At 41.0% G+C, this 12,937-nt stretch overlaps 1 protein-coding gene across 3 annotated transcripts in view; it reads left to right on the forward strand.

Annotated features, from left to right (window-relative positions):
• The window catches only part of NFAT5 (nuclear factor of activated T cells 5), a 51,293-nt gene that overhangs the window by 20,097 nt on the left and 18,259 nt on the right, over positions 1 to 12,937 (forward strand). For 2 of the 3 annotated variants that reach the window (XM_021526905.2, XM_077786403.1), the window contains exon 3: positions 8,919 to 9,477. In XM_021526905.2, coding sequence (XP_021382580.1) covers positions 8,919 to 9,477 — 559 coding nt within the window. Of the gene's footprint in view, positions 1 to 7,958; positions 8,446 to 8,918; positions 9,478 to 12,937 lie in introns of those variants that run through there. The other variant, XM_077786404.1, reaches the window with a different exon arrangement.

Genomic DNA, 12,937 nt, shown 5'->3' on the forward strand with positions numbered 1-12,937 from the left:
CCCACCCAACAAAACAAAGCCCTAGAGGAGCAGAGACCTGTTTTGTTTCCATTGCTGGTTTGGATGTGGCACGTTCTGTATTCTTTCTGTAGCTGTCCCCCCTTGGTAGAGAAAAGGGTGATTTACTATTTTCTTTAATTGTTGTGGGATTTCTGCAGCATCTTTGAGAAGCTGCCACCACACTTTCAGTCTGCTACCCTGCCTTGAGTAGTAACGAGAGGTCTGGCTGGGGTGTCTTTAGAGGAAAATTATCCTGGGCTTTGTGCAAACCAGGTGCAGGGAGACAAACACATTTTACACTTACATTTCAAAAGATTAATTTTGACTCTCATTTGCGTACATCAAGTGTTTAATAGCAGACTGTAGGCAGATTTTTGGGGAGCTGATGCTATACAGGAACAGGGTAAGGAGGAAGAAATGGCAAGCTCTTACGTTGTATCTGAAATTTTTCCCTCATTTTGTGTAAATATTCCTTTTTTTTTTTTTAATCTGGTCTTACTTGCCTTAAAACCTCCTTTTTTAGGAATGAGATGGAAATGATAGTTCAGTCTGCATCAGGCTGTATGTAATCTCATTTACTGTTGTTTTTAAAAGGAAGGACTAATTTGAACAGCTAGCCACTCCATGTAGAATTCCCCTACAGATCTGATTACTCTGGATAATGAGAAGATTCCGTGACAGGGATTGATCCAAAGTGTTCAGAGCTTTTTCCTACTCCTCTAGTAGTTCACACAGCTTGTTCTCTGCTTCCTGAAACGCAAAGTAAGGCAATATCTTCTGAAATTCAGCTTGCTCAAGGCTTTTTTGTCACCCTGCTGTGGGGTTTTGTCCCATATAAATCATATTATAAGTTGGAAATACTGCTGCAGTTAACTCCTGGTTTTTTTGGAGGAGCAGGATAGGCTGATTTTAGCAGTGATGACCTCACAGTAACAGACTTCTAGTTCTTCTTCCATTTGGAAATTTGTTTTATGATTTACAGAACAGTTGTAAGAGTATGAAAATGGAATGTTGCTGATTGGATTTTCACTAATTTGTTAATAAAGGTGTATCTTCTATTCATTAAACCAGACATAAGAGTCATTACCCACTCTGAATATCAGACAAGTATGATTTCATAGAACTCTGGGATTTTGAGCTGCTATCTCAAGCTTCTAATTCAGTAGTTCTTCTGGAAAACAGAAGGGAGGGAACAGATCTGGTTTTACCCCTGGAAACCTTGTTCTCAGTGCTTGCTATTTGAATTCCAGGGTCTTTGTTCAGGGGACAGGAAAAGGAGGATTTTGCCTGGTGCAGCACCATAAACACATTAAATATGAATCATCTCCAGACTCTGGAAGTGCATGAGGGTGTCATGCTGAGAAATGTCATTGTGTGCTCTGCCTGGAGATTTTACATGGAATAAATGTTCCTGCAGCTTTCCCAGTGCTCCCGCTCAGTGTTTGTGAGCTCCAGTTGCGAGGAGCGATGCTCGAGTCTCTCCTCAGTTGGTTCTAAAAGCCTGAACAATTTTTTTGTGTTGATCAAGACACCTTGAACCTTAAAATCTTAAAATTGACTCTGCCAATTTAAATCCTTTTTCAATAGTGTCTTTGCAGCTTGTAGGTAGCACATGGTTCTTCTCTTTGGGGGATGATCAGGAGTATTTTCTACCATATTCTTTAAATGAGTGTTGCTTTTTCATCTTCTATCTCCAGTGCCAGGAATGCTTGACCCTTCTGAACCCCAGTGAACTGCTACAGAAACTCACTTCCCTTCTCACCATCCCTTGTTCTTCCTGCAGCAAAACTTGGAATGAGATACTTCATCTTGTTGATGATCTCTCAAGCTGCTTTCCATTTCCCACAGAGGCAAATATATCTATATATTTCCATATTGTTTTGTATTGCTGTCCAGTTTCCAGTTCTTAGTCTCCAGTGGAATTCTCCAGAGTGGTCTTCTTGCTGCAGCAGAAGGGAAACAGGTTTTGTACTACTGAAATGTATTTACTGATCTCTTCTTTTGCATTCTTCATACTGGGATACAGTAACTCTGTGATGTAGTGAAGTCTTCTGGCTCCCAAGCACTGTGATTACATCCTAGGAAAGTAGTAGGTAAATGATGAAACTATCTTTTTGTGATCAATTTTATGCTTCTTTTTGTACTTATTTTTAATTAAAGGGACAAGCTACTTGCCCAAACAGATGTAATTGGCTTTTTTTGATTGGAATTGTAACTGAAACGTTGCCATAAGCATATTTGGTCATTTTAATTATGAAAACAAGGCTTTGATTTGGAATTGCTGCTTTAGAGGCATGGATAAAGATACCTGCATTGCCTGTAGGGTAGAGACTGGTGCTAAGGGGCCATGTTTTCTGCTGCCAAAATAAGGCTTTTTCATCCTTCTCTAACGGAAGATTCTGATGAAGCCTCAAAAGGAGATGGGTTTGTTTTGGTTTAGTTTTCCCTGAGTGGCTTCTTGGGCTCCTTTGTTTTTATTTTTACTGAAAATATTTTGTTCAGTTATCATCCTTCCTGGTGTCATTAGTCAGTTTTTCCTGTTGATACAGAAATAATTACCAGACATTTCAAAGGGGATCTCAGTGCTGTCCCCAGTTTTCTTATTCTGGCCTTACAACTGCATGTTGTAAACAAATGAGCAGAAAAAAAATTTCTTCTTTGTAGTTGGTCTCCGATGCCTGTAAAAACTTCCATTTCTTTGTAGGCTTTTCCCTTCCTCTTCCCACCGCCCTCCCAGTTGGAAATGCCTTCCTGTCATTTCCAGGAGGATGTCTTCCGGGGATTTCTGTCTGCTCGCTGCAGTCACGAGTCAAATACTTGTTTCCTACACAATGAACTTCAAGCTGACCCTAAGGCTCCTTCAGAACTCGCCCTTCTGCTCCTGTACACGGGTTTAAGTGTTTCTCCTGGAAGTTCATGTCCCAAAAGAGCCGTGGTGGAGCCCAGTCTGGAGAGGCCAGGTTGTGATGAGGGTCAGCTTAGCCTGGAGAGGTTCCTTCATCATTCCAGAGGGTCTTCTGGTGAGACAGCATTGCTAGGAAATGCCAGAGAGAAAGATTTTTCTTACTGTTGCCATTTTATGGAAACATTTTAGGTGTGTTCTCTCTAAATTGAGTTGGAATATTCCAATTGTATGGAGTTGTGTGTGTGTTGAGGGCCTTCCTGCTCCATGATCTTCCTTAGAATTCCATATTTATATTGGTATTCATGTCTAGTTCATATCTTTTTCCTAAATTGTATGCTTTCAGTTTTCATGAATTTCATGTCTAGTTCACATCTTTTTTCTAAATTTAATTTATTATCAGTCTTCATGAATTTCATACAGTCAGTAAACCAAATTTTCTAGAACTGCTCAATCAAACAGAAACTATTTCATCATTCCATGAAGTTTTATTCTTAAAACAGTTTCTTGCATTAGGTGGCTGCTGTTATTAGGTTAGAAAGACTTGAGAGCTACTTTGTGGCAGGAGAATTCCCTGTTCCATAAGGAATAATGGAAAACCAAGGCCGTGAGGGTCAAGAACAATCCTATTTTGCCACTGCTTGGGCATCTCCTTCTGCAGCAGCATCGTGAAGGCCAAGAGCAGTTCTTGACTTCTTAGGAAAAGCCCACCCCTGTATCTAAAAGAGAAAAGAGTCTGTTTCTTGAACTGAGGTGTTCTTTGCCAAATCCATCAATGCCAAGCTCTCCTGCAGGGAGCTGGGGCGGTGCTGAGGGGTGGCAGGCAGGGCTTGGAGAGAGCAGCTGTGGATCCCAGAGTTCTGCTTCCTTGGAATCTGCCTTTTACACTGAGTGGGAAGGATCGGAGATCCATGGAATTGGTGTGTGTGAGCCACTAACCAAAGTCCTCCTAAGATACCTAAACTTGAGTGTTAATTGAATAATGGGAGTCATAACAAAACCATTGATTGATGTATTTACCCAGAGTATAATAATACACTGCTTGGGTCAGCATGGGAATGTAAAGGGGAATTTACACTGTTGGGCTTAATGTAAATTAAATTAACCTACCTATCTTGAATCTGAGTGTGTTTAATAACTGGTGAATTGGATTGCTTTATGATATTTGCTGGGATGCTAGTTTTTTTCTCTATTAATACACTTAACTTGCATTCTAGCTTCGCCATTCAGAGACAGGCATCGAGTGGTGGGTTGTGTGACAGTGTCTGTCAATAGTGAAGACAAATAGTGCCAGAGACACTTAACCCATCCAATCTCACCCAGGGTATAGGTCGGTCTTGTTTTCAGACTTCTTCATAAGTCTCTTTTCTTTCTTTCTTTTTTTTTTTTAATTTTTTTTAATTTTTTTTTGTTTATTTCTAAATAGTGGATTGATACTGATTTGAAACTAAACTTTTTGGAAAAGTTTTTGACATGACATCAATAATACAAGAAGAAGAAAAGTAGAACCCCAAGTTTGGCATGTGAGGTGTTGAAAGCAGGTTTGCAGCCACTTTGTAAGTTCTGGGTTTTACCTTGGAAACCTTTGACAACATAAAGGTTGATGTGGAAATTTTGCAGTTTCCTTCTGGGTCTGTCCTGAAATTGTTCTTCTGTGTCCAGGGGTTCAAATAAACCAATTAGCATGAAAAAATCTTAGCAAGGACATGACATGTTAGATAAATCAACACACTTAATAAAAGTTATGCTTCACATGTTAAGCTTATGCACCACTTAACCCTCACCCTGTGGGTGAGTTTTCATTTTTGACACTTGTTTTCTGCACGGAACATAGAGGATACCCTGGAATGCAGGGGAAGTTCTGAGAAAAAAAATTCGTTCTTTGATGGCTTTTTGCTTGTCCTGGCTGTCCATGCACAGGTGACTGGAGAACTTGTGAAACCAGAAATATCTTCAATTTATTTGTCTTTATAATCTTAAGATTTCCAGTCTGGGAAATTACTTACTTTTGCAATTAAAAACAAAGTCATCAGGAGACTGTTTTGGTTAGGGGACTTAGTAATCCTTGTTGTACTTGAAAAGAGTGAACATGGATTTCAGGATAGGCTGAAACAGAGGTGTTACCTAAAAAAATTCCTTTAATGCCAAGTAGTCATTTTTTGTCTCTCTCCTGCCTTTCCAAATCTTTTTTTTTTTTTTTTTTAAGAGGCTGAATGCCTTGTTTGACTTCACAGGAGACAAGGATAATATAGAAAATATGCCATTGCCTTGGTTGCTAATGCAGGAGGTAATAAATTTTCTTTGTTTTTTGGTACTGAGAAGAAAAAGCCTGCCCTGGTTTGCTCACAGGGACACTCTCTGTTATGTGCTCCCTTACTTTTAGTCCTTGTGCTGGACTGATTGATACAATTCTGCCTCTCTTAGGGGAGAAAAACTTGTAGCACAGGCAACAAAATCTGAATTCTTCCAGCTCCTTTTGATGTAACAGTGATGGCAGTGGAGAGATTCAGGAGGTTTAGTTTCAACGGTGATCACAGTTGCTTTAATGTGGAATATTCTTTTCTCTTATTTTTTATTTAAAAAAGGAGGAAAAAAAAACCCTCACCTTGTGATGCTGGTGCACATTTCATTTCTATTCCTGAGGCTGCACACTTGCCATGATAAACTTTTGGCTTCTGTTCAGTGTCATTGCTCTGAAAGCAAGTTTGATTTTGAGACTGTGTTAAATGAAATCTATTCAGTCTTCTATTTCAAAATGTACCTACTCACTTAAAATACATATATGTATTTGTCATTGCACGCACTGTTAAATTGCAAATCATGAGCCACCTGTGCCCATGCCCGTTAATATGTGTCTAAAGAAAGTAAAATAAAAGGAATTCTCTAAGCTGGGGAAGGTGTGTGTATGCTCTCACCTTGTAAAGCAGCACAAGTTAAGTTTAAATTACTGAATTACTTATTTTCCAAAATGCAGCATGTTCATCCAAGAAATCTCATTTGGATGCCAGATACAAATGTCACTGGCTTTGGAATAAAATGATGGACCCAAATGGGAGCCATGTAGAGCACTGTTTATTCATTGCAGTAACGTGGTGAATTCTTATTTGATTGACCCAGTTTATTTATTAGTTCAAAGGAAGATGAGTTGGCTCAAGGCCTGCATACTCTGAGAAAACACAGATTTCACTGTTTCTTAGTATTTTCATAACTTAAAATGTTACTGAAGCAATTACTAATTTTTCTAATTTATGCCCCCAAAAGGTTTTAAATATGTATATTTGACTGTTCCAATACAGCCAGTTTATTCCATTTGCTGTAATATTTATTGTACTTTATTTATGGATAGTAATGGCATTAATTTATTATATAAGGCTAAAGAGAGGTTTTCTTGCCATTACTGTTCAGTTTCAGTTTATTTCCAAAATCTAATCTTATGATTACATAGGGGCATCTCTGGTAAATGGAGGAGAACATAACCAATTTATAATGGACAATGTTTATTTACATTTTAAAAGTATAAAAGCCCACATGCACGTACATGTGACTTCTAGAAAAAGGAGAAGAAATTGTTTTGGAGAGCAATAATGATGACATTGCAATAATGACAATATTTCCCAATGCTGCGCCCTAAAACAACACTGCCATCACCAGCTCTTTTAGCTCAGTGATATATTTGGTTCAGTGATATATTTATTTTTTTCTCCTAGGGAGGTGAGGGAAAGGTGCAGGTTTTGCATTCCTGGCCAGGAGATGCAGTGAAGCAGCAGCTGAGCGCAGTGCTTGGTGCACGTGGCGCACGCAGAGCTGAGCCCGGAGTGTGCAAGGTTTTCTCACACTCCCAGGTTGCTGTGAAGTGCCAAACCTGGTGTTAATCTGTTGGAGGAGGAGCCCTGCAGTGGAAGCCCTGCTGCCTGTTCCAGGAGTGCCCATCCCACAGACCCCGAGGTGCCCGCGCTGCCTCGGGCTCTGCCCCAGTTCCTTTCCTGGGCAGCTCCTGGCAGCCAGCCCCCGGCTGCTCCAGGGACCCTGGGCACACTCCTGCTTCTCTCTGCAGCTGGAAATGATGGATGGAAACGATCCTCATTACCAAAACAAACATCCCAAATAGCACCGGGCTGTCTCAACTCAAAGTGGCTGCAAATCAGCTCCTAAATATTGTCACTGAAATGAATATCTAGATTTGATAGTTCTTGCCAATCCTATAAATGTTTTTGAAAGAAGCATTGAATTAATGCATGATGTGGAAAGGAGAAATTTGCCTTTAAATTGGAATGCAAAGTGACTGAATTCTCCAATTTCAGCCACTGTATTTGCCAAAGAACAAGCTGGAAAATGGAACTGGTATCATTCAGCTGCTCCTGGTTCACTGGGAGGCTCAGGGAAGGTAGAGTAGTTTACTGATAAACTGATGACCTCTGAATTTGACAGTCTGAAGTGGCGTAATTTGCTTTACATTCATTTAGCACAGGAAAGCTGTAGGAAACAGTAATGGTTTAAAATTTCTTTATTATCAGTCATTGATACTCCCAGTATAGGCAAGTTGGCTGAGTTTTACTGTTAATTAAATGTATGTATCGTGACTGAACATACTTCATTCTGTTACTTTTAAATAACTAAAACTGTATAGAATACTCCAGCAGTCTCTAAATATTTAATTTGTCTTGAGAGACTGTTGTGATATTTTGGATTTTAAAAGAATCCCAAGCAGCAAAAAGGAAAACATCATGTTCCTCTTGGTAATAGAGATTACCTGTATGACAGCAGTAAGTAGCTGAACAAACATATTGTATTATTATGTACATATTTAATGTATAATTTGTTTCCAAAATTAGGTTATTTCAGTGCTTCTGGTTTACCAGGTGTGGGTGGCAGTGCAGAAATACAGAAAACAGGGTCTCCTCACAGAAAGCTAAAATCTGACTATAAAATCCAGTTATTCCTCAATGAGCTACAGCTGATTGAAATAAATACATATGTTTGCATGGCCTGCTTCCCCTGGGTTATTGAATTGACATAATCCATTGATTTGTCCATTAAAATTCTTCAGTGGCAACGATTATGGTGTTCTCCAGAAATCTTCAGAGGTCTGGTGTAATAATTTTCATGTTTCTAAACCTAATTGAACTCTGGGACCTCTGCAGAAGTTGCAGTCACAGTGTTGGAAATCTCCCGTTTAATGTGAATTTTCCAGAGGTCTGTCCCAAGCCGTCCCTGTGGAAGGGACCCATAAAGTCTGAGAGAAATTGGTCCCAGTGACTGAAGAAGTCAAATTACAGAAATTCCCAGTGCTTGGATCAGCGCGTCTCCAACACAGATGTTTCATCCCTGTTTTGAACCTTCAAAATCAACAGCTCGCTCATAGTGACTGATACCAGTTCCATTTTGCCTACCAACTCAGTTGATTTTATATTTTATTTCTCATTTATGATGGAATAATCAGCAGCTCTTTTTCTCATTTATTTTCTCATATTTTTATTCCAGGATTTGCCTCTGAAGCAGGGAGTGTCTGCATTAAAAATGACCTGTAGTTCTCTGCTTCATAGGTTAGAAACTTATTTTAATATTTTGTGGCTAAGCACAGTCCCATCTTTTTCAAAAAAAAAAAAAAAAAAAAATATTAAAAATTTCCAACAATAAATTATTTAATTGGCATTGAATGTGGATTATAAGCATTTTGCTTTGGGGCTATTTTAGACAAAATGGCTTCTACACCAATAATTAGTCCAGCTGAGGCAATGAAAGCTCTGTTTACTCGCAGCCATTTGTATGAATTAACATTAAGTCGTAAAAAAAAATTTGATTACAGTGGATCGTGCTAAGACTTGTTTGGACATTTCCAAAGCATCGGCTAGGCTGTGTTGCTTTAAGCACTTCCATTCCAAAACTGAACCAAATTCCAAACATTTCTCGGGGGAAAGCAATCGGTTCCTAAATCACCTTGATCTCACTGGGACTGCTATAGCCAGCGCACGCCGCGCCACGGGTCCTGTATTTACTTGTGAATTGTACACCGCAGATGCTTCTTCAGCTCCCTCCTCTTCCTCCATGGGCGGTGCTTGCAGCTCCTTTACCACCTCTTCCAGCCCTACCATTTACTCTACCTCAGTCACCGACAGCAAGGCTATGCAAGTGGAGAGCTGCTCCGCGGCCGTGGGGGTAAGTACCCGAGGGGTAAGTGAGCAGCAGATAACCAGTCACACAGCCCAGCAGCACCCGGCCACGCCGAAGCGCCACACTGTCCTCTACATCTCGCCACCGCCCGAGGACCTGCTGGACAACAGCCGGATGTCCTGCCAGGATGAGGGCTGTGGATTGGAGTCAGAACAGAGCTGCAGTATGTGGATGGAGGATTCACCCTCCAACTTCAGTAACATGAGTACCAGTTCCTACAATGATAACACTGAGGTGCCACGTAAATCGCGCAAGCGCAACCCAAAGCAGAGGCCAGGGATCAAACGCCGGGATTGCGAAGAGTCCAACATGGATATCTTTGATGCCGACAGTGCCAAAGCGCCTCACTATGTCCTTTCTCAGCTCAGCACGGACAGCAAAAGCAACTCAAAAGCAGGAAATGGGTTGGTATCTGCTTTTTTTTTTTTTTTTTTTTTTAAATTAAAAAGAAAAAACATTCTATCTCAGTATGTAAACCCAAACTAATAAAAGTGCCCCTGTGCCCCGGCAAATGTCCTGCTTAGGTTCTCACATAAACCCCTCTGTTCTCTGCTGTCCCGGTCATGTCCTAGCCCAGGATAAGTTCTTCCTGCCCCCAGGAATTGTGGCTGCCCCATGATCCCTGGAAGTGTCCAAGACCAGGTTGGACAGGAGGGCTTGGAACAACCTGGGATAGTGGAAGGTGTCCCTGTCCATGGCAGAAGGTGGAGCAGGATCTCTTGAAGTTCCCTTTCAGCACAAACCACTCCATGATTCTGTGATAAGTTCTCATTAGACTTGTTAATCTTTATATAGAAGATAAAGCTAAACTTTCCTGCAGCAATTAAATGCAGCGCTGATGAGCTCATCTGTTCTTTAAGTGAAATTCCCTAAAGGCCACACAATTCCATTTATAAAATGGCAATGAAAATGTATTTAAAAAGAAAGGCAGAATGGAGTTGGTGCACCCTGAATGTTTTTTTGCAGGATTTTATGTAAGGATTTCAGTCTGTACACTTCACCTGCTGCTCTATTTGTCAAATAGAGATAGGGATGGGAGTGGAAGCTAACGGTTAATGTCTCATTAGGATTTCTCATCATTTAAATTATCACTTGCTTTACTTTTTAATGAAATGTTAAGACAATATGGTGAACCAGTTTTTGGTTTTTCCTTGTGAATTCACTTCTGTATTTGATTTTTTCAGAAATAAATCTCTAATGCTGTTTCTCTCTGTGCTTCTGGGTCGTGTGCGTGTGTCTGCGTGGGCACGCCTGGGTGGTGGCCCCTCATCTTCCACTTCACACTCTTCACTAAATGCATTCCAGTAGCTGCTTAAAGAGGACAGTTCCATCAGTTTGCAAGAGTGTGTTGATACATTTCTTTTTTAATTCTTTTTTTTAACTTGTTGCTTCTTTAGCACTTTTAAAGTGGTCAAATGGATAGATTTGGCTCTTTTATTTTGGGCTTTTTTGGAGGCAGGAGTGCATTTTGGTTTCACTTTTATGTCTGTGCTTGCAGTACGTTCTGACGTTCATCACAGCAACGGTGAATATTAAAATTTGACTGATGGCAAAGATGATGAACTTCTCATATCCCAAAGGGAAAGAGCCTGGAGTCTGTATTCCCAGGGTCAGTGCAGTTCCATACTTAAAATTTCACTGTGAAAAGCAGTTCTGAGAACATGTCCTGAGCGTGCTGCTGCTTCTTAGGCATGGTGCCCTCTGGCCTTAGGGTTTTCACCAGCCAAAATCAATGGTAATAAAGTAAAATATTAGTCCCTGGTAGACCATGGGCAGCTTGGAATGAGGAAGGGGCCTCCCCCAGCTCCAAGGGACCAGGCTTGCCCTTACAGAAGGAAAAGCTTGATGGACAGACAAGAACTGTGCTGCTGTGTGATCTCATGGAGGTTTTGTAAACTCTGAAAGAATATGTGAGATCTTGGTCTAAAAACAGAACAGGATTTCCCCAAAAACACTGGGCTGACCAGGGAAATCCATGGGTTCTGTGAGTGCAGAGGGGAAGAAGGTGGAATATTTTTCCTTATGTGTCTCAGGCCAGACTGAACTGCAGGAAAACTCCCAGGTAGCAGAGCTGTCCTTGGAAATAAACACTCTGGGATAAGAAGTGGCCAAGATCTTAGAAAACTTAATTTTGCCATTGGAATATGGAGACTTGGCCTTACAAATCTGGGTCACCGTAGTGACTGGAGTTTTTTAAACTTCCCAGCCTGGTGGAGCTCAGCCAAGGGAGTTCATTTACTTTTGGCTTAAAGAAAAGAGCAAGGAAAAGTGCCGTGCTCCGTGGTGAATGGAAGTGGCATTTGCCCCTAAAGAGACAGCTGTTGTTAAAAGCCAGGAAGAGAAAGAATATATTCCTGTGGAACCTTGGAATTTGTGAAAGCCTCTTTAGAAGTGGATGAATTGGTGGTGATTCAGGGCAGAGACTCCGGTTTCTGTGGTCTCACTTTCACTTTCAAAGTCTGCCCTGAGAACAGGACCAGGCCAAACTCCTCAGGAGATCTGTTGGAGTAGATTCATAGGATTTGCCACATTTATTCCTTTAAAAAAACAGAAGTGCTAGATTAGAGGGTATTTTGTCTGGTAACAATCAGATTAATAAATGTGTGTATGTGAAATGTACAGGCATGAATACTTGCAGTGTGAATAAACTGAATTAAAATGAATTCATTAATTGAAAGGATGTATTAAGCAATTCATCCTGTGTTTTGAGGAGGAAGACCACGGAAAAGTTCTGGTGAAGGGTTTAAATTGCCTCCAGCTTGGCTAATTGATTGAAAATAATGATTAAGTTTCTAGAGAAAAGACCAAAATAATTGTGAGGAGCATTTCTCTGCATAAATATGATAATGATAAAATATTAATATGCTGACAGTTAAGGTAGTTGGAATTTAAGGGTACAGTTCTCCTGGAGACATCAGTGTTAATATCACTGCTGAAACGTGGCACTGGGAGTGGTAAAGGTGAATTTCATTCTGATGGCCAGCTCTCCAACATTTCCATTCAAAATTCAACTATATCTCAGTCTCCCAAGTGACTGCACTGAGCAGAATCATCAGGACTGCTTGGCAGGCAGATAGTTTTATTGTAAGATGATATTAATATTATTTTGCAGGGTTTTATGCTAGCTTTTGCCTAGTTCCTGCCTCTGTTGGGTACTGGTTGAGAATGAATATTGAAGGCAGCCACGGTCGTGGCTGGGCTGTCCACAGTGAAGTGCTTGACCTTCATGGACAGAAAATGGGAATGGAAGTCATCCAAAGCACCAACTCTGTCTGTCTTAACCCTTTTTTATGTGTAGTGAAAGGTTTTGGAAGGCTTAATATGAAAATAAGAGTGTGACGAATAGGATGTGTTGCATTGGGCAAAGAATGATGGTTTTAAACTAAAAGAGGGTTGGTTTAGTGTAGATTAAAGGAAGAAGGTGAGGCCCTGGCACAGGTGCCCAGAGCAGCTGTGGCTGCCCCTGGGTCCCTGGCAGTGCCCAAGGCCAGGCTGGATGGGGCTGGGAGCACCTGGGACAGTGGGAGGTGTCCCTGCCATGGCAGGGCTGGGACTGGGTGATCTCTCAAGGTCTCTCCCAACCCACACCGTGCTGTGATTCCACAGCTTTAGGCTGTGAGATGTGGTGGGCTTTCCTGGGCAGGAAAAGGAGCAGCACAGGGCTGGGGAAGGGCTGGAATCAGCAGCTCGTGCAGTGTCCAGGGGCTGCATCTTGGTTGTCATCTGGTAGTTGAGAAGAGCTGGCTCACCCCAGCTGCAGGTCAGTGAGAGCCTCATGGAGTGGCAAAGCTCCCAGGGAAGAATTTTGAATCACCTTTTTTGAGAAGGAAAAAATCGTGGATAAATTACTTAATAACTTGCATG

The sequence above is a fragment of the Lonchura striata genome, chromosome 13 (assembly GCF_046129695.1).
Source record: "Lonchura striata isolate bLonStr1 chromosome 13, bLonStr1.mat, whole genome shotgun sequence".
NCBI lineage: Eukaryota > Metazoa > Chordata > Aves > Passeriformes > Estrildidae > Lonchura > Lonchura striata.